This window comes from Dama dama, chromosome 5 (genome assembly GCF_033118175.1).
Source record: "Dama dama isolate Ldn47 chromosome 5, ASM3311817v1, whole genome shotgun sequence".
Taxonomy (NCBI): Eukaryota; Metazoa; Chordata; class Mammalia; order Artiodactyla; family Cervidae; genus Dama; species Dama dama.
In genome coordinates, this window is record NC_083685.1 from 108,962,543 (window position 1) to 108,990,435 (window position 27,893).

At 48.3% G+C, this 27,893-nt stretch overlaps 1 protein-coding gene across 1 annotated transcript; it reads right to left on the minus strand.

Annotated features, from left to right (window-relative positions):
- Window positions 1-247: 247 nt before the first annotated feature.
- PIP4K2B (phosphatidylinositol-5-phosphate 4-kinase type 2 beta) lies at window positions 248-26,959 on the minus strand. Its single transcript, XM_061143879.1, has 10 exons — window positions 26,692-26,959; window positions 16,994-17,091; window positions 13,873-13,969; window positions 11,527-11,679; window positions 10,268-10,414; window positions 9,186-9,224; window positions 8,521-8,634; window positions 5,482-5,740; window positions 4,884-4,987; window positions 248-4,366 (listed from the first exon to the last, which is right to left on the minus strand). The coding sequence occupies exons 1-10, from the start codon at window positions 26,848-26,850 to the stop codon at window positions 4,286-4,288; spliced, it is 1,251 nt and encodes a 416-aa protein (XP_060999862.1). The 5' UTR covers window positions 26,851-26,959; the 3' UTR covers window positions 248-4,285.
- Window positions 26,960-27,893: the final 934 nt, after the last annotated feature.

A 27,893-nucleotide genomic window follows, 5' to 3' on the forward strand; every position in this document is an offset into this window, starting at 1 on the left:
AAGGATACTGAAGTGGTTGCCATTGCCACCTCCAGGGGATCTTCCAAACCCATGGACTGAACCCACATCTCTTAAGCACCACCTTAGTCATTGCTTATTAACGGTATCTGAAATTGAGTGACCAAAGGTCCTGACTCTTACTCAGACTCAAGCCCAGATTTAGCCCAAGCAGTCCCTGAAACTGAGACCAAAACCTAATTAGGAAAAAGATAAAAGGCTTATTTCCAAAGGACTCACATATGACAGGTGTGTACACAAAGCTTTTTTGAGTTTTATTTTTTCCCTCGGGTTGGAGATTCATCTTTTAACATGCATGCATCTTAAAACAGTAACAGGGTCTCGAATTGTTCCGAGCAGACATTAGACAAGCACAGGGGTTTGAAAATTCCTATTTAAAAAAATGGAAACCGCAATGGGAAATTGAGAAGTCACACACATGTGGTGGGGTGGTAGTTTATCCTGCTCCCCCAAAAGCTGTATCTAAACTTCACATTTTTTTTACTACAATGACCTGACCTGATGCTTGGGTGTGCTGAGTGGCACCAGGCCTTACCCCCAAAGGCTGTTGGTTCCCCACTTCCTCCCAAAATAGCTCTGAGCAAGGAGAAGGGACTCCTCTGAAGTTTCCTCCCCCAGCCTCCAAACGATTGCCAGGGACAGCCAAGTCTCCTCTTCCCTTTGGAGACACTCTTTGTAAGTGTCACGTTTCAGAAGGTGCCAGGGCTGTGTCACAGAGCCCCTGCAGATGGCTGGTAGATTTGGGGGCAGTTTGAATGTGTTTTCCCTTTGATTCCTGTGCTCAGGTTGGAGTCCCCTCCCCACATTTCTGCCAGAAAGAAGTGGGGTCCCTGGAACTGGGGGAGCCACAGGTCTAAGGCCAGAGCCTTCTGAGGGTGGTTTTAAACACACCGTCCCTTCTAGACCCTAACATTTGAGTAGCTCAAATGCTGGGGATTGCTGAAATTTTCTCTCTTCAACTTGATAAAAAGACAGAGGAGGGTGGGATTGGCTACTGAGAAAAAGTCCTGGGTCTTTGGTCCACCTCTCTGGGCAGACCCTGGCAGACTGTGAAGAGAAAGCAGGGCAGGAGCATAGTCCCAAGCCCTGAGCACTACCAGGGAACCTGTGTGAGGCCTAAAACACAGGCAAGAGAAACAGGAGAGGGAGCAGGGAGGAAAAGCTGCCTGTAGTGGGGACCTAGGGAGTGCCACTCAGCCACAGGGGTGACTTGTAGCACGTGCCACAGACCAGTTACCCCTGAGCTAAATAATGAGACATCGAGCACTGCCTCGGGCTGTGCCCCTGGAACTGCTGGCTTCCTAGCCTGCCCCGCAGCCCCCACGCTGGAAGGCACAGGGAAGGAGCTCGTACTGGGGGATGAAGACTCAGTGGTTCATTAACAGGAACAAGGGCCAGAGGCCTTCTTCTAGTGGTTGAGGTGGAGTTTTCAGGGGAACTCTCGCTTTGGTGGGGAGACCTGGGAGATGAGAGTTTTCTCAGCACAGACTTTCAGAAGAAGAGGGGCAGGATGGGAGAAGCTGTGACTGGTTAAGTGGTAGAGGGAGAGAATGGAGGGGAATCCTCCCTTATCCCCATCCAGGCCTCATCCAGTCAGCTGTGTCCTATTCTTATGCCTTTGTTCCTGGGAGACCCCAAATTATTCTGGGATGCCATAAGACCATTCAGCTTTTCTTCTTGGCTCCAGAGTGATGATGAGGGTAGTCACTTGCCCCTGGATGCCTTCTACTGCCCAGACAAGGCATGGTAGGACTGGGAAAAAAGCGGGGGCAGACAAAAATTTGGGGATCACTTCACTTTCTCTACATTCAAACTGCAAACCAAATTTAACATCTTCTTCCTTACAAAAAGAAGAGAAAAACCTTGTATAAACCAAGATAAACGGCTTTTAAACATTTGAATGCCAAAGGAATTAAAGGACCAAACCCAAGGTTTTGAAGATAGCACAGAGAATGACCTTTAAAAAAAATTTAAAATCCACCAAACCACAGCTTAAATGTTTTGACCCAGTCAACAATACTGTCAGAAAAACAAAAAGAGCATTTAAAACAGAATGCTACCTCTCAAAATGTAAACAATATACAAAAAAAAAAAAAAAAACAAAACCACACACCCCACAAAAACTCAATGTTAAAGAAGTTAGATATCTCATAGCTCACCTTTAACTGGGAACAATTGGTTACACTTTTCATACACATTACCGGGGACATGATCAGCAGACCAAATGGCAGGAAGCTGGAGACAACCCAGGGCTGTGGAGGCCCCGAGAGGACAGCCTGCCAAGCTCAGGAGTTGCTGGGCCCGACCCGGAGCAGATTCAAATTTTCATTCTTGATTAGAAGGTGGGGAAATCAAGTCCAAACATTATTCCTACTAATCTCTCCCTAAGTCAAATCTGTTTTCTCCATGAGCCACTTGGTACAAGTTCTTCCCCAAGTCACCTCGCAGTCTTGCCGCTGACATCCAGAGATACCTACAGCCCCTTTCGGGGGGCCAGGGCAGTTGTCTGGCTCGTTTTCCTCTCTGGAAGGGTTCTGATAGCCCAGTAGTCCAAGAATGTGGTCTCTATTCCCCCCTGACCTAAATGCTGTGCATCGGGCATAGAGATGTTGCTGGTTCCTGCTTCAGAAGCTGAGCTTGGCCAGGTTGAAGAAAGCCAAAGAAACCAATCCATCCATTCAAAATGGTTCCACAAACTTTCTTTCCATTTGCAGAGTTATCTACAAGTTTTACCACATCTCATCCCAAGTCCCCAGTTCCTGGTGAGGAGGTGAGAAGACTCAGGAATGTACCTCCCCCAGCACAGGGTTGTTTTCTCTCCTGACCAGGCCAGACTGCTCTGATGGCCTCATAAAAGGACGCAGTTCTGAGGCCTCAGTAGCAGGCTCAGAAGGTGGTAGAGATCCTGAAAGGAAGCAGCCAGATGCCACTCCTGAGGCCTGTGGTGGCAGATATGCAAAAAGTCTAGAGGGTGCATCAAGGAAAAACAGTTCCAAGGTTGGGCCAGGTTGAATTGCACATCAGGCCTCCAAATTGTATTTCCCAGGCCAGATCCTCAAGTGACTCAGAAGCAACCTCAGGCTTGGGTGGCACACTCCAAAGGGGAGGGTGGGGTACACCATTCCTGCTGGCCACAACCATCCGGGTGACACATTACTGCATGGAAGCCCTGGGGCTTGAAGAGGTATCTCTGGAAGGAGCGCCCCAGGCACATGGAGACCTGTCCCCAGCTAAAAGCTCACCTACAAATGAGAATGCCTGGGAGAAGATCTGAAGGAAGAAAGTAAATGGATGGAGGGCACAAGACCTCATTTGATACTCATCAGCTTTTCTGGAGTTTTCTCAAGGGGAAATAACCATGTAAGCATGAGGGTCCTGTTATATCCAGAGGTGCTTTCTAGTTCCTCTTGACTCAGTGGGAGACAGGCTTCATTCATAGAGATGATGTCTACACTCCAGGAGCTGTGAAAAGCCCGGGGCTTGGATGATGATCATGGGGTTCTCTGAGAACCAGTGGTCCCCCACCCCTGACCATCCCGTGAGGATGAACTCATTCCCCTCTGAGATCTTTGATTCTGCTCCAAGATGCTTGATGTTGACCTGGAGCATGCCTTTGGGAGGGAGAGCATTTAGATGGAGGAACTATGTAACATTTCACTTGGAGCTGAGGCCAAAAAGGTAGAGTAAGCTGTGCACAATACTCCATGAAATTAAAAGTTAACCAGACAAGATCAAATGCAGCAGGGCCGAGGTGTTTAACCTCTTCTCCTCTGGCACCAGAGCATTTTGCTCTGAGAGGACCCTTCGCTGGGCCTGTGGGTGCTTCTTTAATTGAGGGAACTGAGAGCAGAGCAGGGACGGGGATGGTGGGTAGGGTGATGACATAAATCATTATAAATAGCAAATCTGAAGCAATGAAATTTCAGAAACAAAACCCAAAGAAACCCAGAAAATCATCTCTAGCTCCAAGGTATCCTAAAACGTTACAAGGTAACAAAAAGGAAACACCTTTTTAACCTAGGTCAAATGGGGGGAAATCAAGGGTAAGCAGATGAGGCTACATCCTGTGAGCACACGCATGCATGGTACATCCCCTCCCCTCCTGCTAGAGTCTCTCTCAGTCACAGGCTGCAGTCACGTTGCTAAAGCCCTCCCTGACCCCCACTCTGCTCCCCGCCCTCCCATCTAGCCCAAATAACACCGTCTCTCTCTTCCAGTCCCCGACCCCACATCCAGCACTCTGGCTCTGGCTGAAGGTAGAAGATAACTACGTCAGGATGTTGGACATGAACTCATTGAAGCGCTTGGAGTACTGCTCAGGGTTCACAGTCGAGATCTCGGCCCCCGCCTGTAATACACAGAGGCCCTAGTCAGGAGGTGGCACTGCCCCGCCCCCAGCTGGGCCACCTGGGGAAACCATTCCCACGTCTCAGAAGTGCCTTGGCCCTGCTTTGCTGATTCACAATCCCAGGGCTGCACCCACTGGAGCAGGAACAAGGCAGTGGGGAGGCGGCAGAGAGGCTCCAGAGCTCTGTGGGGGCCAGTCTGGAGAACAGTAGTTTGAAGCCCATGGGGAAACAGGCCTCTGGGGAGCAGCATGGCATGTAAACAAAGCTATTACTGGCAGTCAACAAGATGCACAACATGCCCAGCAGCCCTGGGGAAAGGAGCCAGAGAACTTGGGGAATAACAAGTTGGGCATTTCAGCCAGCAGCAGTGTGGGGATGGGGTGCAGATGGCAAAGAGGGAACACAAGGCAACTGGGCAGGGACAAGGGGGCAGTAGAGTGTCTCCTCTGAGCAGGAGCCCCCCTGGGGGCCGGAGGGCCCAGCACCTGGGCCTCGATGGAGACAGGGAGAACTCACCCCATGTTTCACTGTTTTGGCAGCGTGTGCAGCTTTCTTCTTAGCGTCATATGGCGTGAGGATATCAATGATGGCCATGAAATACACCTCCTTCTTGGGGGCACCTGAAGGGGGAGAGGAAGCAGGGAAGGAGGAAGAGGCAGGGACGAGGGCAAACAGCAGCTGGGTCCTTAACCCTTCAGATACGACATACAGATTCATCCCTGTCATTTTGAATCTGAGAAAAGAAATGATCCATGGAGTCCTTCTTGGAAGCTTTCATAGCTCTTATCTTATTTGATCTTCACAGCTACCTTGGAGGGTTGATGTGACACTACTTAGGAGGTTCTGTCCCTCCCACGAACCTGAGCCAAACCAGGCCTCAGCTATCCAGGACATGCAAAGAGGTGAAGAAAGGCCTGACAGAGAAGGACCCCAGGGCCCCAGAAGACAGAGTTATTGGTGGTGACCCTGGATGGCAGCCGAAGGCAAAAAGAGGCCAGAGTCAGCAGTTAATAAGGTGGAGGCCCAGGCACCCACAGCACATCTGAACAGCAGGCCTGAAGTGGGGGGTGGGATGAGGGCTGGAGGGGCCTGGCAGGCACAGGCTCCTACTTACTTTCATGGCTCTTCATGGCATAGACGTCAACAGAGGGGTCAAATTCCCCAGGTCCAAAGAACCGGGGAAAGCTGAGGAGGTTGCCCGGGCTGTCTGGAGGCGTGCCGTAGGAGCAGAGCAGGCCGCCGCCCATCCCATCGTTCTCACACTCCTCATCCTCGGCCCGCTCCTCCACCTCCATCTCCTCCTGCTCTGCCCGGTCCACGTCGTGGATGCCCACCAGCAGGCTGTAGTCCATGATCTTCAGCTGGGCCAGGAACTAGGGAGGTGGAGAAAGGAAAGGCGGAAGGCAGAGGTTAACATGGGACATCTGGCGTTGCAGACTGGCATCTGGAAAGGGGAGAAAAGGCATTCCTTCAACTTAATTCTCCCACTCTGAAACAGCAGAGAATAAGACATCAGAGTCTCTGCCCTGGACAAGTTCGATGTCTAATGGTGAAGACAGTCACTCCACCAGGGCGAGAAGCTGTGTGAGTCCAGCAGTAGGAAGACGGCCTCCCTGAGGAAAGGAGTTGAGGCTAATCCTAGTGAATGAAGAGAAGTCAGGCAGGGTAGAGGCTGCAGGAGTAAAAGCAGAAGGAGCCCTGCATGAAGAGGGAAGCGTCAATTCCATCTGGGATGGAGAGGCCACGGTGAGTTGGAGGAAAGAAAGAATGGAATGCTGCACTGCGCATTCCTCATCCATGCAAGTGTTGGGAGCAGCACTGTGCTTAAGTCTCCTGAGCTAGGACTCTATAACCTGGAGAAGAACAAAGAGCGTGGGGACGACAAGGATGGAAATCGTCAGCTGGCATTCCAGTTTAACTAACGTGAGACCAGTCATTGCTCCAAATCCTCTGTGAACTAGCCAGCAGCCACCATCAGCAGCCACCACAGGCGTTCTGCTGTGGTCACACAGCAGGAAACTGTCCAAATGACCACATGACTAGAGAACTAGATGGAGAATCACAACAGGACCAGAGTGGCTCTATCTAGAGGCCCACAAAGTAACTAAAAGCACAAGAAGCCCTGATGGTAGATCAGCAGAATCCTCTGAGAAAGGTGAAGGGTACCACTGCAAGAACCTCTGGACAAAGCCCGCTCAAGGCCAAGGGAGAAGTGGCCAGGGTCCCAGAAGAGAGAGACTGTGAGCCGCACCCTCTCCTATCCACCTGCAAACATTTATACAGCAACATGCCAGTGAAAACAAATGAATGTGTCAACCACCTTAAATCCTCCTTGGAGGCAGAGTAGGGAGAAAAGTAGGAAAAGGAGGAGAAAGACTCTAGACAAACAATGTCAGAATAAAGGTACAAACACAGTAGGTGATGGTTAAGAGAAAGCTTCCTGGGACTTCCCTGCTGGCCCAGTGGTTAAGACTCTGAGCTCCCAATGCAGGGGGCCCAGGTTCCATCCCTGGTCAGGGAACTAGATCCCACATGCTGCAACTAAGACCTGGTGCAGCCAAATAAATGAATAAATATTAAAAAAAAAGAAATTGAGAAAGCTTCCTAACAAAAAGAAGTTTGTAAAACCCATTTTCACAGCAGTATTATTCACAGTGATGAAGTGAAGGTTAACTTAACGTGTCAATTTGACTACACTACTGGGTGCCCAGAAATGTGGTCAAATGTTATTCTGGATGTGTCTGGGACAGTGCTCATGGATGAGATTAACATCTGAAATGGTAAACTGATAAAGCAGATTGCTCTCCCTAAAGTAGGTGGGCCTCATTCTGTCAGCTGAAGAGCGAAAAGAACAAAAAGGCTGACCCTCCTATGAGTAAGGAACTCCTCCTGTGCAACTGCCTCTGAGCTGGGCCATCAGTTTTTTTCCCTCCTTCAGACACAGACTGAAGAAACATCAGTTCTTCCTGTGCCTCGAGCCTGTTGGCCTCTGGACTAAAACTACACCATCAGCTCTCTTGGGTCTCCAGCTGGCCAACTGCAGACAGATCTTGGGACATTTGTCAGGCTCCATAATCCTGTAAGCCAATTCCTTATAGTAAATATCTATCTATTTACATCCTCTTCTGCTTCTCTGGCGATGTCTAACTAGATTAACTAGTTAACCTTAACTAGAGACCAAGTGTCCATCAATGGATGAATGGGTAAACAAAATGTGGTACATATATTCAATGGGATATTGTTCAGCCTCAGAAAAAAGGAAGGACATTCTGACAAAAGCACAAAATGGATGATCTTTGAAGACATTATGACAAGTGAAATAAGCCAGACACAAAGGACAAACACTGTATGATCCACTTATAAGAGATTCCCAGAGTGGTCAACTTCATAGAGTAGAATGGGGGCTGCCAGGGGCAAGGAAGAAGAGGGAATGGGTACAGAATTTTCACTTGGGAAGATGAAAAAGTTCTGGAGATGGATGGTGGCAATGGTTGTACAACCATGTGAATGTACTGAATGCCACTCAAAAACAGTTTAAGAGAGTAAATTTTATGTTATGCATATTTTACCACAATAAAAAAAACATTTTCTAAAGTTTATACGGTTTGGTTGTAATGAACAGGCTCCCGATTTATTAAAATAGGAGGCACCATGTTATCAAGCAGTACAGATATCACATTCGTTATTTAGCACGTGTCCTCGCCAAAGAACTTCTCCACAGGAAGTTCCCTGCCAACCAAAAAGTTGCAAGGCAAGTGGAGAATCTGAGTCAGAGAAAGGCACGGTTGGTGGGTCTTAACAGTTGGTTTCCTGTCACTCTGACACCTGGATGCCTCCTCCACTAGGGGGATAACACTAGAAAGGAAGCTTGAAGAGGAGTCTGAAAAGGGGCTTATAACAGACAAGAGAAGAAATGAGGGAAAGCACTTCAAACTGAGTTACACAGGTTTGACCAGCACAAACTGTGTCCTCCCAAATGGAATGTATACTTGCACTAGCTTTAGATGCAAGTAACTACCCACATGGCTCAAATCACCACCTTCTTCTTGTCCACACTCCTGGAAGTGGTAAATTCAATTTTCCTTAAGGTTAAGGAGGCTTCTGTTCTGGGGACAAGAGTTCAACCAAAGTAAAATCAAGGGTAAGTACATACCTCTACGTCCCGTTTCAGTTTTTCCAGGAAATTCTTTTTACTCTCTTCTCCTACGTGCAGCTTCTGCCCTTCGTTGAGGAAGTCATTGTCTTTGAAGGTTGGCAAGTCCTTGGCCTGAGAGAGCAATAGCGGTGTTAGGCTGGTGGCCTGCTTTGTTCACCTCCAAGGAGTCCTCTGCTGTGGGTAATGACACAGGAGAGGAAAGGGTCCTCGGCACAAAGACGGCCAACCTGCTCATCAACAGCTCTGTCCAGGAGTCTACAGTCCCACCTTTGGACAGGCAGAGATGGCAAGTATGTGGCAGGAGTCAGACAATGAGGACTGATCAAAGGACTTCCTTCCGAGCCTGGACTACCAGGCCTGAGCTACCTTGAGCTCAGGGCTCAAGCAGCCACTCACTGATTCAGGCAGGACTGAGATGGAAGCTGCCAGCCCTCTAGGACTATGAAGAACCCAGCAAGGGCAAAGGTGAAAGATTGGTGACCAAGGCCTAGGCCAAGGATGAGGGCAGGCAGGAGCTTAGTGACACAGTATTTCACATCCACAGACTGCATGTCTAAGAATAGGCTGGACGGCAGCGGAGGAAGGGACAGCACAGCCGGGAGAAGGTGTTTCTGATTCCAAGTGACCCATTCCACAAGTGATCAGCACAGACCCCAGCATACCTTCTCCTTGTCACTCGCTTCTCTGGCAACAGTAGAACCCTGAAAGGACAAGAGCTGTCAGGAGAAGTCCAAGCTGAGGCAAATTCCGTTGAGCGAAAAAAACATGTACCAGTCTTTAGGGAGAGGCAGCAGGTGAACTCAAGTAGACTGGTTAGACTCCTAGAGGGGCCGGGAGGCAGCAACTTATTCACTTCCTCTGTCACACACTGTGTACAGAGCTCTGACTATAACCAGACCCATGCTCAGGAAATAGGGCTGAACTGAGAGACTCAGTCCCTGCCCTTAAGGAGCTCTCCTTCTAACAGGGGAGACAGGGAGTATGCAGGAGTTATACAGTTAATTAATCCATTAATTACACTAGTGCGAAGTGGTACAGGTAGAAGGCAGGACTCTGAGAGCATGTAGTACAGGAGCAGGGTCCAGACTGGATAGGGGTTTGGCCAAAACCTGCTTCCTGGAATTAGTGATATTTGAGCTGAGCTTGAAAGGCTAAGTAGGAAGTGATTAGGTGGAGGAAGGTGGAGGTGGAGAAGAGGGCAGGGAGGGAAACAATGGCAGGCAGCCTCTGTGAGATGCTGAGGGTGTGGAGAGCATGGGCACCATGGGAGCAGAAAGGAGGCCAGTGCAGCTGTAGCAGAGACAGGGAGAGGGACATGAGGGACCGGGGTCAGGGAGACAGGTTCGGGAACAACGGAGCACTGCGGTTCACAGGCACAAGTGTGTTTTTTCCTGTGTCTAGAAATGTGCCTGTGCTGTCAGTCCATGAGGCCTGGACAGCTGCCAGGGTGTGTGAGCGTCAGTACAGCCTGTCCCCTCACTGCTGCCCTCGGTGTGCACACCCCCCAACAGGAACTGAAGAACGTTCATTGTACATGAATATGGGACATTTGGGGCTTGACTAACCTCCTGTTACTGTCAGCTAGACATGAGACAGCTCAAGTGAGTTAGGAGTATCAACTCTAGAGCCACTTGGCCACACCAAAATCTATGCCCCGGCTTTCCCAACATGTGGAAGTTGGAGTTGCAGCCCCTCCAAGCCTCAGGGAGCGAGAGCCACTGAGCTGGGAACACAGAGCCCTTACCTTGAGGTCGTACTTGCGATGTACAGTGAGCCGATGGCTGAACACGTTCCTGGTGACCACCATGTAGGTTTCCACACCATCCACGGTCAGGCGGTACATGCCCAGGAACTGTGGCAAAAGGGTATTGCCGTGACACTCCACTATAAACTAGAAAGGAAGGGAGGAAAGGAACAGCTGAAGGTGCCAGGACAGACAGGGCTCTTCCCAGGCTAACATGCCCCCTGGGATTCTAGCCTCTAGACTGGTGGTGGTTTAGTAGCTAAGTCGTGTCCGACTCTTGCAACCCCATGGACTGTAGCCTGCCAGGCTCCTCTGGCCATGGGATTCTCCAGGCAAGAATACTGGAGTGGGTTGCCATTTCCTTCTCCAGGGAATCTTCCCAACCCAGGAATCAAACCCAGGTCTCCTGCATTACAGGCAGATTCTTTACCGACTGAGCTACAGGGGAAGTCCAGCCTCTAGACTAGTGGCACCCAAACCAGATTCTGTGAAGTCATGGGGTGCCTCAGACCTGCAAAAGGCAACAGTCACCCCAATTAGCCTTGCCCCAATTAGCAAGGCAGACTGAGAGGCTGAGCAGGCCGTGCAGAGCCCCTTTGGTTTCATATGGTTGGGATTCTGCAGGAAAATCACTGATCCAGGCCTTGCATCCTCTCTACCAGCCTGATATGGGAAGCCAGAGGGGAGAGAGAGGGTGCAGAGGTAGGGCTATGATGCGGCTGCCTGGGAAAACAGAATAGCTTCATACTCACCACTCTCACTTGTGCCAGACCCCAGGGTTTTCTGCTCTAACTCCCAAAACACCAGAGGGCCTGTGCACCACCTCTCAAGTGCCCACAGAGAAGCCAGTTTTCCCTGAAGACCCAGGCAGGCTTCAAACAGGCACCCCCTGCTTTTCCCACAGACAGGTTCCAGAAGAGAGGCAGGAGGGAATGGGGAAAGCAGCGGCCAGGCTGGGCCGACAGGGCCCCTTTCAGAAGAAAGGAGGCAGATGTCAGAGTGTGAAAACTCCCCAATTCCGATGAGAAACAGCTGATCAACTGGAACTGCATCCATAACACACCTTCATTTCTTTTTTCTTTTTCTCAAGTGGGCATTTCACCTCACAGAAACACGGCCCCAGGGGAGGGCAAGTGCCTGGTTATCAGGAAGCACCCACCATTACTAGAGAGGACCCAGCCCTCCCTGGAAGCTCTACCGGAGACTCCTCTCCTTCTTCCAACCCATCCTCTGCTGTTGAGGTTCACGACTCACCATACCTGGTGGTATTTCTTTAAGATGTTGTGCATCTCAGCCACATCCTCACTTGAAACAGTCTTGATCACAAAGCGCCGGTCATAGGTAGTGAGGAAACGTGTGCCACACCGGCCCTGGCTGTCACTGTTGATGGGGGCGCTGCGTGTCACTGAATTCTGATGGACCAAGACAAAAGCTGGTCTTGGGAGGGGAAACAGGGACTCTGACTTTTATTCTGAGTCTTCTCTCATGGGCCAGACTGCTCTGAAGCCAACAGCACTGAGGTAGATGAGACCTTACCTAACCCCCTTTCTCTTGGGAAATTCACATCTCTCCCAAGTCTTCCTTAAGAGAGACATGAGTTGTTCCTCACCACCTGCTCCTAATCCTTGACTGTGATGAGAAGAGGACCGACTGTGAAATATTTCTTTTCATTCTGATCTTAGAGAGCTGCTGTAGAACCTAAAACTCACCCTCATGTGTTAGAGGCCTGGGTTCTAATCCTGACGCTCACATGTAACGTGACTGTGAGTGAGCCTCTGCACTTCCTCCACTCCTGGGTTTCCTCATCTGGAACACGAGGAAGCAGACTGAGATGATTCTCCCAGTCTCTTGGGGGTGATGAAGACAAAGCTTAGGAAATATTCAAGAAGTCAAGCATGAAGAAGGAGTGGATAGAGTTGTCTTTATTTCCTGTTATGTGCCCTCATGCTGGAAGTCTCTTCCAGTCTCTTGGGGGTGATGAAGACAAAGCTTAGGAAATATTCAAGAAGTCAAGCATAAAGAAGGAGTGGATAGAGTTGTCTTTATTTCCTGTTATGTACCCTCATGCTGGAAGTCTCTTCCTAAGTCAGGAAGCTGGTCCTCACTGCTCTGCCCAACACCTCTCCCCTCAACTCAAACTCCTGCTTGTCTGCGCAGAGCTGGGAGGCAGATCTGGGGAGTTTTTCTGGCTTTGTCCCTGCTCCTCCCAGGGCCCCATTCCTAACAGAATCTGAAGGCAGGAGATCCCTCAAGCAGGGAGGGCGTAGGGAAAGGTGTGCGTCAACCAAAGGAACGTGTTCACCAACCAGATGCCTCTGGGAGGTCAGAAGACAGAGGATGGACAAGAGCAGTTTGACCCCGCCTCATCTCCAGGTGGCACCTCCTGCCTCTCTCAGTCACTGGCAGTCCCAGAGCAGAGTCCCCTCCCTGAACACCATCCTCCCTGGCCCTCTTCCAGTCTTGAGCACAATTGTTTGCCCACAAGACTATTAGAGAAATAAACGGGGTGTGGCTAGATGGCCAAGGGGAAGGGAAAGAGCCACCGTGGAAGGATACCCCAACAACCGAGGGTTGCGCTGATGGCAAGAAGTTCTCAGAAAACCTCATGCTCTGATCAGGGCATCACAGTTCAGGGTTTGGTCCCAATGGGAGGGGCTGGAGGGCGGCCCACCACCTCTTGGACATGACCATCCCTGATTGCTCAAGGCCCTGGCATCCCTTCCTCCTCTCACGTCCCCTCACCCTCCTCCTCAGGAGGCCCCCTGGAACTGGTGAAGAGGAGAGGAGACTCTGCTTCCTGTGATCTACTCTGTGAAAGACTTCCCAGGAGCGGGGTGGGAGGGATGACCTTACTGTACAAGATGCGGGCATCCATTTTATAGTTCACTAGGCTGTGCATTTCTCTTTCCTCCCAACAGACAACTGAAACAAGTGAAGTGGAAAATTCTCCCACCTTCATCACCAGGCTGTCTGCCAGGGGAAGAAGTCCAAGGAAGGTGCTAGGTGAAGTAACAGAAGCCACAGATGGTGAGTCACACCAGAATGTCCCTGATATTGGGACTGATTCCTCCCAATAGGTCAAAGGCCTCTGTGACATGATCACCCCCTGAAGGGGGCAGCTTCCTGCATGCCTAGCTCCCTCCCAAAGTCAGGACAGGGGACAAGTTCAGGAGGTGGCACTCATACCTGGCAAGAAGTTACACTACGCTTGAAGTCTTCCTTTTCTAATCTGTCTTATCTGCTTTAAGAGGCCTCATCTCCCACTGGCAACAATTCTCTCTCTCTTAAGTCAAACTACGAAGGAAAAGGGTTCTTCAGCCTAGACTGAGAATGTCAGACTAAAATGAAGCAGCTTCCACAGACTCCTCTCCCTCCCCCTGTGCTCCCTCCGAGGGAGAGGAGCCTGAACCTAGGAGGCACCATCAGAAGTACTTCTAAGGCCCTCATCCCTCCAGGAGCCCACCAGCACTGGACAAAGACTGCCTGGGTGGAGTGAGACCTGACAGGAAGACACAGACACATTTTTTTCCTCTACTTGTCCTGTGGCTTCCTGACCCACCCACCCCTACTCCCTACCCTCCTGATTTGGCAAAGACACTCCATACCTGGTAATCCTGATCGTCAATCCCAAACCTCTCCCGGAGATTTCGGAACACCATGGGGCAGTACTCCTTAAACTTGAAGCGGCTGGGGAGGTTCTCTCTGGGGAAAAGCAGAGACATGTTTCTGTGAATTCCTTGCTCCTCTAATTCATACATCAGGGCTTCTCAAGCTGTGGTCCACACATCACCTGAATCGGAACAATCTGCAGTGCTTAAAATGTAGCTCCCAACATTCCAGAGCTAAGTCTGGAAAGCTGCATTTTTAACACACACTCCAGGTGATTCTGAGCATGTGAAAGTTTAAAAAAACTTCACATTCCTTGTGCACATTCCTTAATTCCTTGTAAAAATTAATCTAGCTGTATTTTTATGGTTTGTGTACTTTTTCTGAGTATATGCTATCTTTCCATAAAACTTACATTGAAACAGAAAAAAACCTTACCTGCAGAGAAGTGAGACTGAGTGTGGGCCCTCCTTCCTAAGTGCTGAACTTGCCACAGAAAGGTGGCTGCACGTGAACAGCTGCTGTGAGGTAAACGTCAGTCTGACTGCTAAAGGGAAAGGACCCCTCTCCTCTGGGGAGGCTCCTATCAACACATCCTGAAAACAGTTACACCCAGGAGGTCCTGCCCTTGGCTTCCACTGGGATGGAAGGGGTGGGTGCTTTCCTAAGTCGACTGACTGGGATCCCATCTTTTTAGGAAGCCTTGTTTGCTGGCTGCAGGCACCAATCTACATCCTCCCCACTCCTCAGTCAATCCATAGACTTTCAGGAGGGAAGAGAATTACCTGAAGTGATGCCTCCTCCAAACCCTCCATCGTGACAATAGTCACCCTGCTTGGGAACTCCATTTCAGAAATGTGTCCCGCTATTCTCATCACAAGGAAAAAAATTTTTTCTTTTTCTTTATTTCTATATGACATGATGGATATTCACTAAATTTACTGTGACAATCACTTCATGAATTATATAAGTCAAATTATCATGCTGGACACCTCAAACTTAAGACAGTGCTCTATATCAAATATATCTCAATAAAATTGAGGGGGGGGGGAATATGTCCCTCTGATTACTCCAGGATGGGAGACTTCAAGGAAATAAAAAGTAGTGGCTTCTCATGAAGGAGGGTCCTTGTCTCATAGTAAACAGCACTATAGTCTAATAACTAGCACATAAACAGTTGTTGAAAAGACAAAAGGAATCAGTGAAAAGAAAGAAAAAAAAACAAAGATATTGGAAGTTTACTTTAGGCCAAAATGTCAATGTGGTGGTAGACACCATGGACCCCTGTTACAATGTGGTACACGGTCCACACCTGAGCCCTGACCTCTGGCACAGAACAACCCCTTTTCCTGCCTCAGAGGTTAGGGCTGCCTCTCCTTCCTTACGTGGTGTGATACCGAATATAATAACAAATACATATTTAGTCTTTGTCCCTGTTTCTGGCACAGAGTTCCTAAAATCTTTGGAATTTCCTAAGTGGTAAGCAATAAAGGTGTATTTTGTTCTTTGTAACAAACCCCCTTCAATCACACCTGAATTTATGTTGATGAGGTGACTTCTGTTACACCTCTAAGGATGGGTGCTCATGGCCAGGGGAACCAACCAGGACTAGAGGGCTTGAACTTTCAGTCCCAAGCCCCATACTTCTAGGAAGCAGAGAGGTGCTGCAGGCAGAATCAACTGCCAATGGCCAATGACTTCCTCAATCATACTGTTATAAAAAAGTCTCCATAAAAATCCAAAAGGACAGGGCTGGAGAGCTTCCAGGTTGGTGAACACATCAAGGTTTGGGGCAGGTGGTGTGCCTGGAGAGGGCCTGGAGGCTCCCTGCCCCTTCCCACATACCTTGCCCCATGCCTCTCTTCCCCTGACTGTTACAGAGTTGCATCCTTTTATAATAAGCCAGTAACCTAGTATGTAAACTGTTTTCTCAAGTTCTGTTAGCCACTCAAGCAAAGTAATCTAACCCAGTGGGGAGGGTCGCGGGAACCTCCAACCTATATAGCAAATAGGTCAGAGCACAAGTGACAACCTGGACTTGAGACTGGCATCTGAAGGGGGGTCGGGGGGTAGTTTGCAGGACTCGGTCCTTAACCTGTGAGACATGATGCTAACTTCAGGTCAATAAGAGTCAGAACTGAACTGAATTGCAGGACACCTTGTTAGTGTCCTACAGAACTGCTTGTTGTGGGGGAAACCCGCACATCTGGTGTTAGAAACAAGCAGTTGTGTGAGAATAGAGGAGAAACATGGTTTTTTCTTCTATACAGGTGGCCACTTAGCAAGTAGCAGCTATGAAGACAGACAGCTTCTGGAATATGATGTTATTACTTACTATGGCAGAGAGAGGCCACTAATAGATGTTTTCAAATCAAGCTTCTCCTCCGGGCTAACAGTCTGGGAATGGTGGGGTGACAGAATTCAGGTGGTGAGGTGGTGGGGACTGTGGGACAAATGGAGAGTGGAACCAAGATTCAAATGCAGAAAGGAAGAGAGTGTGAATAACACATATTTCTTGGGTGACCCACAGAAGGATGAAAGTGCCTCTACAAGGCTTAGAGGAGGTCCCAAACTGTGCCAAGGGAAATGGCTGCTCCACCAAAGTCTGAGACACCAGTGTTAATCCAAGAAGCCACAATGAGCAAAATTGGGAAGAACCATTTTAGACAGCACCCCTGGGCACCATGCTCAGCCTGTTGTTCACACACTAGTTGGAAAGAAAGGAGCTTGGCTGCATCCCAGGTCAGGAACATGCCTGGCAGTTTCTTGCCTCAGACTAAGATCAAGATAGGGCTACTGCTGTCAGCCTCATACTAGACACCTCAGCTCCTGAGCAGCTCACTGTTACCTAAACTGGCTCTAGATGAATCACCCTGCGCCGAGCCACAAGTCCTGAGGGACACTTAAGGTAGGCTGATGGAGGACTGAGATGACAGGACAGCACAAGGGGGAAAGGCACATAATGAACACGTTTTCCCAGCCAGTTTTTCAGTTCTGTGATCCAGGTGTTGCTTTCACACCATGCTAGGTGCTTGCTTGCCCCATGACGGTGAGGTTTTGGGAACTTCTCTGCCTTGAGGGAAAGAACTGCCTGCAAGACTCACTCAGTAGGCCACTTACTTATTGAAGAGATGATTGTCCACCTTGATCTTGCTGTAGGCTTTGAAGTCATCTGGCATTAGCATGACAGGGACAGGGACATTGCTCAGCTCATTGATCTGCAAAGCAAGAGGAAAATGAGGTTCTCAGCCAGGCCACCTGCCTCAGAGAGATAACATGCTACACCATGGATGCCACCATCTCACCAAAGACATGTCTGCGGATTCCCTTCTTGTCTTTATTTCTGTTCTTCTCTTCAAATATTTAATATGTTCCCAACTTCATCTCTACCTATTGTAACTCTCCCTACCTGATAAGGCCCACCTCCTCTATGAAGCTTTTCATGATTCTTCAGACTATAAATGTTCTTTCCCATCTCGGAATTCCTGAAGCTTTGTTTGTATCCCTCTTCTGGCCATCTCACAGCCTCCCTCACATTGTATTTAATGCTCATAAACCTCACAAGCCTACTTGACTATAAGTAGGCAAGATCATATCACTGATCCTTTTACGCAAAGATCATCCACCTGACCCTTGGAGGCTCCACACAAGCTACTTGGCACCATGATTTGCATATAGTGGGTACTATGTAAGTATTTATCAAATGGAAAAATAAATGGATCAGTGAATAAATATCACCCAACATACGTTGAGTATTCACTGAGGCCTTTGAACATCTTCATACAAATTAAAGGTCACTCAAGAAAGCAGCCTGGGCAAGAAAAAAAGCTGGGTGGGTTTACGTGGGTGTATAACTCTTACCTCCAAAGTAAAGAATTAAATTTAAAGTGAGCAGAAGGGGTAGACATCTGGCTACTGGCTCACTCTTACTCTCCCAATTAACTGCTTTCATCAGGCCAGTTCCTAAAGCCACCTCCTGCCTTGGGCAGAACTGGGGGCGACATGGGAGGAGGGGTGCCTTGCCCCCACTGCAAACAAACCTTCTCATTGTCTTTCATTCCCTTCAGAGAGCCGGAGACTGCACAGGGAACTGGCCTCCCACTGGTGCAGAGCTGAGAAGGCAGCTCCTGCCCTTCCCCACCCGTTTAGCCAATTAGTGGCCTAATTAGCCACAGATGTCCTCTCCCATCACAGCAGAGTATTTGACATTTGACCCTCAACCCAGTTGCACTAATGCATTCAGGATTTAGAGAGGAAACCTTAGTCCTGACTTAATGGATAGGGGGCAGGGGGAGTACAATCTTGGGTCTCCCGGATACTTTCCTTGCAAATCCTATTATCTCAATGAGGCCCCATGCGGCAGTGAGGGAATAACCTAGTCATTAGGACTCCTCCAGGAGCATAAATGGGGGGAAATACCATTTAATTTGCTGCCCCTTTCATGTTCCAAAGCTTTTTTATTTAGAAATGTCAGAGGATGGAGGAAGTTCACATTAATGCAGTAACTGGGCGGGGGAAACCATTCCTTCCTAGAGCTGGTGAAAAACCCAATTTACTCCTGGGGAAACGAAGGATATGTGTATGGGGAGGGGCCATAGGGTAGTAGTGTTAAGTTGGCGGTGGTGCAAGAGCCTCAATAAACTGCTGGCAAAACTGACTGGCACAGATATAAAAGTACATCTTATATGATTCCATTTATACGAAATTCTAGAATCTATAGTGAGAGAATCCAGTAAGACAGAGGCTGGGTTGGGCAGTCGTGTGGTTGACTGTAAAGGGACATATAAGCTGCAAATTCCAGGGTGTTAGAAATATCCTATGTGTTGTTTAGGGTGATGATTCCATGAGTACATACATTTGTCAAAATTGATCAAATTGTATGCTTAAAATTTCCAGCATCCAGGTCTGAGACACCCAGCACTGGCTAAACCACCACAGATAAACACAAAACAACCCTGCAGTTACCTTTCCAGGGAGTGCTCACAAGACAACCTGATTGTTAAGTGTATGCCTACAGAGGCAACCATTCCACTTCTTGTCTCCCTGCCAACAGAAACAATTCATGGTAGCTGTGCCACTTCCTTTTTCCTGGCATATTAAGTCTGGCTCTGAGATTTAAAGAAGTTCATGGCTCTTATGCAATTCTTCCTTTTCTAGCTTATACATTCATCCTAGAAAAAACTTACCACTGGCCCGAAGAGTATGATTTTATACTAAAAGGTTCCAGTATCTGCTACTGATTGAATCTGGGTTAGGCTAAAATCCAGACTCTATGCCATGGTCAGAGCTTGTTACTGGGAGAACTAGGAAAGACTAAAACACCCACTTGCGAGGGGTCAACTGCCTCTTAGCCATGATGAATTATTCTAACAAGAGCTGTTCACTATTAATTTTCTGTGTAACTCAAAAGTGTGGCATAGTTTGAACAGTTGTAAGTTGGTCAGTTTTTAGTTCTCAGTTCATCTCTATTCTCCATTATACAACCCAACAGCAGGAAATTTCTAACAGATAATATATTGCTGAATAATCCATACAGCTGAACTATGTAGACTCACCCTCATTTCCATTGGGCCACATGTAGATGATTCACTCTAGGGATTAGCTGTACTATTTTTTTTTTTTTTAGTTGTGCTAAATTTTATATCCCCAGAGAGTTCTATTCAATTTCAATTGAACAAGCACTTGCTGAAATACCTACTACATGCTTCATTTCATGTTAGGGAGAAGTGTGTGCAGTAAGGGAGCATTGTGAGCACTGCGCACAGAAAAGTGGGAGGCTTCTCCTCTTACTGGGGAGATGAGACAAACCCACGATGCAGTAAAACTTGAAGTCAAGGAGCATTTAAGTAAGTCAGAACACAGGGATGGCAAACACAGCAGCAGAGTTTCAGAGGAGGGTGAAAATACGGTCAGTCACAGCCCTCACACATCAGGCTAGAACGGAACCTAATGCCCCTCCTGGTATTGCCAAGAGCACTTGACACTGGAAGAACCTACAACAAGATCACGTTACACCCTGCTTAAAAATCTTCCATGGCTCCTCACCAACCTCAGGGTAAAGTTTTAACTCCTTAGCCTGGCACTTAAGGTCTTTCCGGATCTGGCTCAGACTCGGCTAAATTGTATTCAGTTTACTTCTCTCAATGTAGCCTTACTATGTGCCAGTACTGTCCCAGAAGCTGCAGATACAAAAACAAAAAGATATGGTCTCTGCTTAGCTGGGAAGACAGACAACAAATAACAAATAAAATGTGACGAGTGCTATAGAGTTATGGGTAAAAGGAGACGAAACAGCAGACTAAGAAAAGAGTGATTCTGGGAGTTCCCTGGTGGCCCAGTGGTTGGAATTCCAGGCTTTCACTGCCATGGCCCAGGTTCAATTCCTGGTCAGGGAACTGAGGTCCTGCAAGCAGTACAGCATGGCCAATAAATAAATAAAATTAAAAAAAAAAAAAAAAAAAAGACTGAGTCTGCCTGGGAGTGGAAGAGCTGGTTGCTAGAAGCTATAGAGAAATGCAAATGAGAAAGGCCTAAGAGGTAGTTCGCCAAAAAAAAAGAAGAAAACACAAAACCCAAGGAAGGGAATCCCAGCTGTGGGAACTATAAGCCTCAGTGGTATAAAAGTATATCGCTCATTTTTGGTAGGGGGGAGGGCAAGGGGAAGAGTGGCAGGATAGAACAGGTACTAAGTAGAGAGAAATAGTACAGGAAAGACAGGTGAACAGCCTCGGTATTATCAATTAGTAAATAACAGTTGCTTCTATTTATGGCATGTCTATAAATGGTCAGTTCTCTATATTATTATGTATCATATATCTCACATACATATATTCTATTCTGTATTTCTAATACTTAATAGTCACATGAAATATTATTAATCTGATGTTGCCTTTTGCAAAAGATTCACGGTACCTCGTTCAAGGTCACACAGACAGTATGTGCAGAGTCAGGATTTGCTCCTAGGTCTGCTGGTGCCAAAACCTGGGCGTTGACACTATGCTGTGCAATCCTTTCTATGGGCAGCTACCTGGACTAAGGTAGTGTTTTCCATCCCTTCCCTCTGTCCTAATCATCTTCAAGGGAAGTGTTATGCTCATTTTATAGAAAAGGAAAATGAAGCTCAGAGAGAAAATTACTACTCCAAAGCTATACTAAGGCACACAGCCTGAATTTGAACTTAGTTTGTCCACTATATAATAACTTGAACTTAACTGTGTAGGCAATGGGAAGACCTCTCATAAGTCCAGGAATTCACATGATCAGATGGGTGATATAGAAAGGTAATTCTGGAATCAAGTAAGGCTTGGAAAATGCAAAGGTAAGAAACAGCAAGACCATTTATAAAGCTATTAGACTAGTTACCAGGTGACGCTAGTGAATCTGCCTGCAAACACAGGAAACACAAGAGACACAGGTTTGATCCCTGGGAAGAGAAGGTCCCCTGGAATAGGAAATGGCAACCCACTCCAGTAATCTTGCCTGGAAAACCCCACAGACAGAGGAGCCTGGTGGGCTACAATCCATAGGGTTGCAGAGTTGGACATGACTGAACACATACACACACACACATAATAGTTCAGGTAATAGACTATACCAGCAAAAACAGAAGAAGGAATAAAGCTAAGAGAATCATCCAAGATATGGCTAAATAACACTTCTGTGAAAGCTTCCCTGTTTTTCCCAGGTTGAACTACTCACTTGTTCCTCTGTTCATCTTTATATCCTATCACATTCACTTGGGGAATTACTTGTTTACATGTTTGATTTCTCCACTAGACTCTGAGCCCTGAGAAAGAAGAGACTATATTACTCATTTTTATGTCCCTAGCACAATGGCTGGCACATAGCAGTTACACAGTAAATGCTGGATGGAAGGACAGATGGCTAGAGAAAAGGGGACTGGAAGATGACTAACACTAGGAAAAAGAGATGGCAAAGCTGGTGTGACCACGCCAAAGGTTCATGGTCTGGAGGATGGAAAAGAACATTAAGGTTAACTACTGAGGCTATGACTAGAATGTAAAGAGTCTTAAAAGCCCAGGAGGGAAGAATAAACTTCACTTGGTAGACAAAGGAGAATGACAAAAAGCTCTGAAGTGTGAAGGGCTATGACTAAAGCACCGTTTCAGGAAGATCGGCCTTTCTTTACTATCTAGCACACTTCTGGGTCAACCTCCTTCACCTCCAGCAGAAGTGCGCTTGCGGAATGCAAACTCATTTGAGTAGTATGATAAACAGAATATATTAGGGTGGTAAATCTGTTGTATCTCACACCATGTAAGCGGTTCTGGGATTATCCACATGATCAACTCCATGAGCCATCAGCATAAACAATGAGGAGGCTAAAACAAGCTGTGTGAGAAACAACTTAGGAGCAGTGAGTTCACTCTATGCTGATCCGACTGGACATGAAAATTCAGTCGCTAGTTCTAATCTGGTGAACTTCTGATTCCAGAAGCCTCCAACTTCCCTGTTTGACCTTCATAGGAATTGCTACCCAGGAAGCTTCCTGACATGTGCCAGGGTTCCGTGGGTGGCTCGGCAGTGGGCTGGCCACCGCTGGCAATCATTTGTTACCTGCCACCATCAGAAAACCTGACATGCTGGGAAACGCATTCCCGAGACCAAGGACGTCCACGTGAGACCGAAACTCCAGGAAAAAAAAAGAACAGAGAGCCACAAGGGCCAACAAATCCACCCCTGGGTTTATGTCTCCTTTTTACACCTCGGTTTTCCTGCTCCCGTTTCTGAGTCTCAGTGCTCTCTGTGAGGTGGGAAGGTGTGCTGAAGGACAAATCTATCCAAAGGCTTTAGAGAGGAAAAATATTTACTGAAGATTTTTAAAGTAGCAGGAGAAAAGAAAAAGGCAAGGAAAGGAGGTTCTGGGTCTGCATTAAGCAAAGAAAATGTGTGGACAGAATGGGGGAAGAATGTGGGGGAGAACTGAGCAGACTTAAGAATAAATCTGTTCCTCACACCATTCACAAAAATTAACTTAAAATGGATTAGAGATCCAAATGTAAGAGTTAGAACCAAAAGAGTTTTTCTTAGAAGACTGAGTTTTTCGCAGAAAAAAATATAGGAGTAAATGTTCATGATCTTGGGTTAGCCAAAGCATTCTTAGATATGACACCAAAAGTACAAGTAAGCAAAGAAAAATAAATTGGACTTCATCAAAACCAAGGAAAAACAGATAAATTGGACTTCATCAAAATTAACTTGAGCTTCAAAAGATACCATCAAAAAAGTTAAAAAGATAATCCAAAGCATGGGATAAGACATTTGCAAATCATGTATCTGACAAGGGACTTGAATCTATAATATGTAAAGAACTCTTACAAGTTAATTATAAAAAAATAAATAGCCCAATTTTAAAATGGGCAAAAAAGTAATTGGCAAAGGATCTTAACAGATATGTCTCCAGTGAAAATATACAACTGGCCAATAAGCACATGAAAAGATATTCAACATCATTAACTATCTAGGAAAGGAAAACGAAATCACAACGAGATACTACTTCAAATCTACTAAGATGGCTGTAGTAAAAAAGACAATAACAAGGGTTGATATGATTTGGAGAAATTAGAACTCACATACACTACTGGCAGAAATGTAAAATGGTACAGTCACTTTGAAGAATCAGTCTGGCAGTTTCCCAAATGGTTAAAGATAATTACCATCAACCTCTCCTATTCCTTCTGATCACTGGGGTGAGGCTTCATACAGACCCAGTTCCTAAAACAGCCAAAAGGTTATCAAGCCACGTCTGCCTCCTCTGGTCTCTACATACTTCTCTCAGGCCATCTTGTCCCTAACTCCAGGCTCCCTGAACTGTATTTCATCCACTAAAACACTGGTTTCTCTCTCTTTACTAGTTCTCCTCTAACAGATCCAAAGTCTTCCGATCTTTTCTTCCTGTTTCCTCCATAAAGTCTAGGGGCTGCATCTCTTGTGCATGACAGGAGGTCCTGTTTCAATACTGAGGTCAAAGGCCTCTTTTTCTACCCAGAAGTAAATCAACCACCTCACGGGAGAATATGTAACTGACTTGTGCTATAGATAAAGACATATACATCCTTCATCTACCATACACCATCAGCCAGAGACCATCAATGCCTAAATGCGTAAATGGGTGAGAAACTAAAGAAACAAACAAAAGGTGACATTTTTTTTCTAAAAACTTAGATTGCAAAAAGTTGCAGCAGTGGGCTCTGAAGGTAGGTAAACTCCAAGAAAGGTTATCAATCCACCAAAAGAAAGTGGTCCTGACTCCCTTGAGAACTGCAAGATGTTATAGTCTTCTGGGGAGATGCTCCATTTCACATGGGGACCCACGAAATCCTAGACCTTATTGCAGGTCAAAAGGAAGCAATAAAACTCTTGACTAACTGATCTTCAAAGCTGGGCCTGTCAAGGACAGTGGTGCCCAGTACATTTCCCCTGAGGTGCTTGCTCAGTATATCCAGAGGCTTGGGTCTTACTTAAAGTCAATGCCTTCCCAGATAGCTCTCAAACAAACTTTCTTAAAAGTTAGCAAAGAAAGAGGGTGACTGCCTAGTCAAAGAGAACCATAGATACCTCTTCATTAGCAGAGTTTCACTGCCTGCCTCTGGGAAACCAAGTACCACACACACTCAGGGAACTGGCAGATACAGGCACACACATCTGAGCATACATTCAGGTTCTCTAACAAGACCATAATTCTCATCTGTCCTGGAACTTGGCTGAGAGGCAGGACAAGGAACAGGAGGCAAATAAAACACGACCTCTCATTCAAGCACATCATCAGCCAACACAGCCCATGGTGTGGACAATGAGCTGCATTTTTTTGCTCTGCAAAAGACCACAGGTGAACTAATTCTCCACTCAGGGCTTTCATTTCTTGATGTATAAAATAAGGGACTCAAATCCCTTCCAACTAGCAGTAATATTCCTGACTCTCAGACCACTACCAGTTCTCCACAGGATGCCTTCTAGTGAGAAGCAAGCTCCACAACAAAACCAAAGATTGATTTCCAGGCAAGGACATAGGGTTCACATTTTAATGACCCACTTTCCCTTGCAATATTGTCAGATGACCCCTAAGGCAGCAGGAAGCAGACAGAACAAACTCTGCTGGACTATTGGATCAAAGCAGCTCCCAGAGAAGATTAAATTGGTCAATTCTAAAGGAAATAAATCAACCCTGAATATTCATTGGAAGGACTGATGCTGAAGCTGAAGCTCCATGTGAAGAGTTGACTCATTGGAAAAGACCCTGATGCTAAGAAAGGCTGAAGGCAAAAGGAGAAGGGGGCAGCAGAGGATAAGGTGATTAGATAGCATCACTGACTCAATGGACATGAATTTGAGCAAACTCTGGGAGACAGTGGAGGACAGAGGAGCCTGGCGGGCTACAGTCTGTGAGATCGCAGAGTTGGACACCACTTAGCGACTGAACAACAGCTCCCAGAGGTCTAGGCATAAAGCTAAACCACAGAGACCCAGTGGTTCTCCCCACCCTAGCCAGGACCTTCACCTCAGTGAGGTCTCTGAAAACAGTAACTTGGCCAACACCAGGAAACCTGTTGGTTGTCTTCGTTAGACCTCAACATACTCATGCATTTCGGTATTAGAGGTAAAACCCTGGCTGGGGCTGTGGTTCATCAAACTCCAACCTGAGGCTGTTCCAGTAAAGCAAAGCAAAAAGTCCTGCTAGCCCTGCACCCCTTTGTCATCACTTGGTCTTGTGGGCAATTTCAAGTGCTCCGAGAAGTCAGGGAGCCTAAAGAACTGATGGATATCCACAGAAAACTCAAGCCATTAGCTTCATTCTCCTCATTCCAAACTTTTAGCTGGTGAAGTGGCATTTCAAGTCTTTATACTTCCTTCTCCTCATTTCTGGTGTAGGGACTCAATGAAATGGTCAGAATGCAAGAAGCAAGTAGTTGGAAGAGAAAGACAGACTCCCAAACAAACAGGACACAAAGTCCTCCAGCTCAAACACTGTGCAGGGTTCCAACTTCCTAACAGGAGCTATTGGACAATCCCAAAGCTACCCAAGGATCCAGGGAACCTCTTATCCTAAACATCGTTACATACAACAGAAAGCACACCACCTAGGAAGTCAACATCTTTGACATGAACCCCACAGCATTCAGGTCCTCCACTATGAACGGTCCTCATAAGCAGCCCTCACTCCTCTCAGATGGTTACGCTCTCCCTTCCCCCTAACCCAGGAAGACCCCAGTGAAGTGTCCATGGTCCAAGGAAGCCTGTGCTTCTCCGTGGATACATCTTCAAGAAGAAAAAGAGGAAAGCCAGGGAAGATTTCCAGTCGGTGGTAAGGAGGTCTGGAGGATGGGGAAACTCTGAGCAGCCACATCAACCAAACGATCACAAACAGAGGAATACTCAGCAGACTAATGCCACTTGCCTCTCAACTGGACAGCGAGCTAGGCAGCCCATTACAAGGAACAAGGAGGAAAACAAATGCAACTAACGGGATGAGGTGAGAGGAGAGGAAGTGGGGATGAAAGCCCTTTCATCCCACCCAGGCCTTCTCTCTGCGCTCCGGGGGCTGCCCGAAGCCAGATGTATGAAGCTTGAGAGGCTGGAGGGAAGGGGAGGACGCGACGGCACGCCACCGTCGGTGACACCAGGCCTCGCGTGGCGCGTGGGGAGGCACACCCGGCCGGGACAGCGTGCAAGGGTGGGGTGGGCGTGCAACTGGCTTGGCTAGGGGTGGCAGGCGTCACTGGCTGGGCCTGCCGAGCGAGGGCCCTGGGGCTGCGGGGGGCGTGGGCACGCGCGGGGCCGCGCTCGGAGGGGCTGGTTACCGTGTGGTTCACCCCCCACATCAGGACGCTGAGGATCGGCTCGCTGGCCCGGAATAGCTTCACTTTCTGGCACACGAAATGCTTCTTCTTGGTCTTGGTCTTGCTGGCGCTGAGTGGCGCCACCGCCACCGCCGTGGTGCTGGTGCAGTTGGACGACATGCCCGGGGCGGCGGCGGCGGCGGCAGCGAAAGGGGGGGCGGCCGAGACGGCGCACGAGCCAGCGGTCCCAGGCCTCCCCCGGACCGATCCCCACCCCCCGCTCCCTCACCGCGCCATGGTCGCGCCCGTCCCGTTACCTCCCCACCCCGCCCCGGTGGTTCCGTCCGCCCCACGCTCCGCCCTTCCCGTCCCGCCCCGCCCCGCCCCGCCCCAGGGAGCCGGCCGGCCCGCTCTGCACCCCGCCCCGGGCTGTGCCGCAGCCCCGCCGTCACCAGGCCCTTTCCTCCCTGCCTGGGTGGTACCGCCCGTCCCGGGGAGGTAGCGGGCCGCCCAGCCTGCTCCTCCTCCCCGGGCCTGACAGGAGCCAAGCCGGCCTCCGCGCGCCTCAGAGCCCCGCGCCCTAGCAGGGAGGGGAGGAGGGCTCGGTAGGTCTCGCAGACTACTGCGGGAGCATCTCCCTGATCAGGCCCCCCAGAGCTAGGGTTTGGGTCTTTCCTCAACCTGACGTGCCAAGATGGCGGCGGCACCACGGGTCCGGAGGGGAGGAGGGGCGGGAATGCGAGGAGGGTGGGACGTACCATCCCCACCCCGGGGGAGAGAGGAGGAACACAGCGAGGGCAAAAGGAAGTCCTGCCGGGAAAAGCAAGAAACGCCCCCTCGCCCCACCCATGCGTGGATCTTTCCCACTCCCCTGGGACCGGGGGCGCGGTCCACCCGCGGGACACGCCCTCTCCCCCCAGGGCCAATGAGAGGAGCCAGTCGGAAGCCTCGGGTTTTATGAATGGGTCCCGCTCTCACCCACCGGCGGCCGGCCTCCCGCCAAAGCGTCCGGTTCAGGGGCAGGCCGGCACCTTAAGACACCTATCATACGGCAGGGAATTATAATCGTCTTACTCTCTGGCTCACTCGGTGAAATCTTTGAGTAAGCTGCCCACGCTTTCTTCATAATTCCTCTCGGACTAAGGCTCTCCGTTTTATGTTGGACACAAATCGTGGATCAACATAGTTCTGTATGGGAATTCGGTACTCAGCACAGGTGGCTC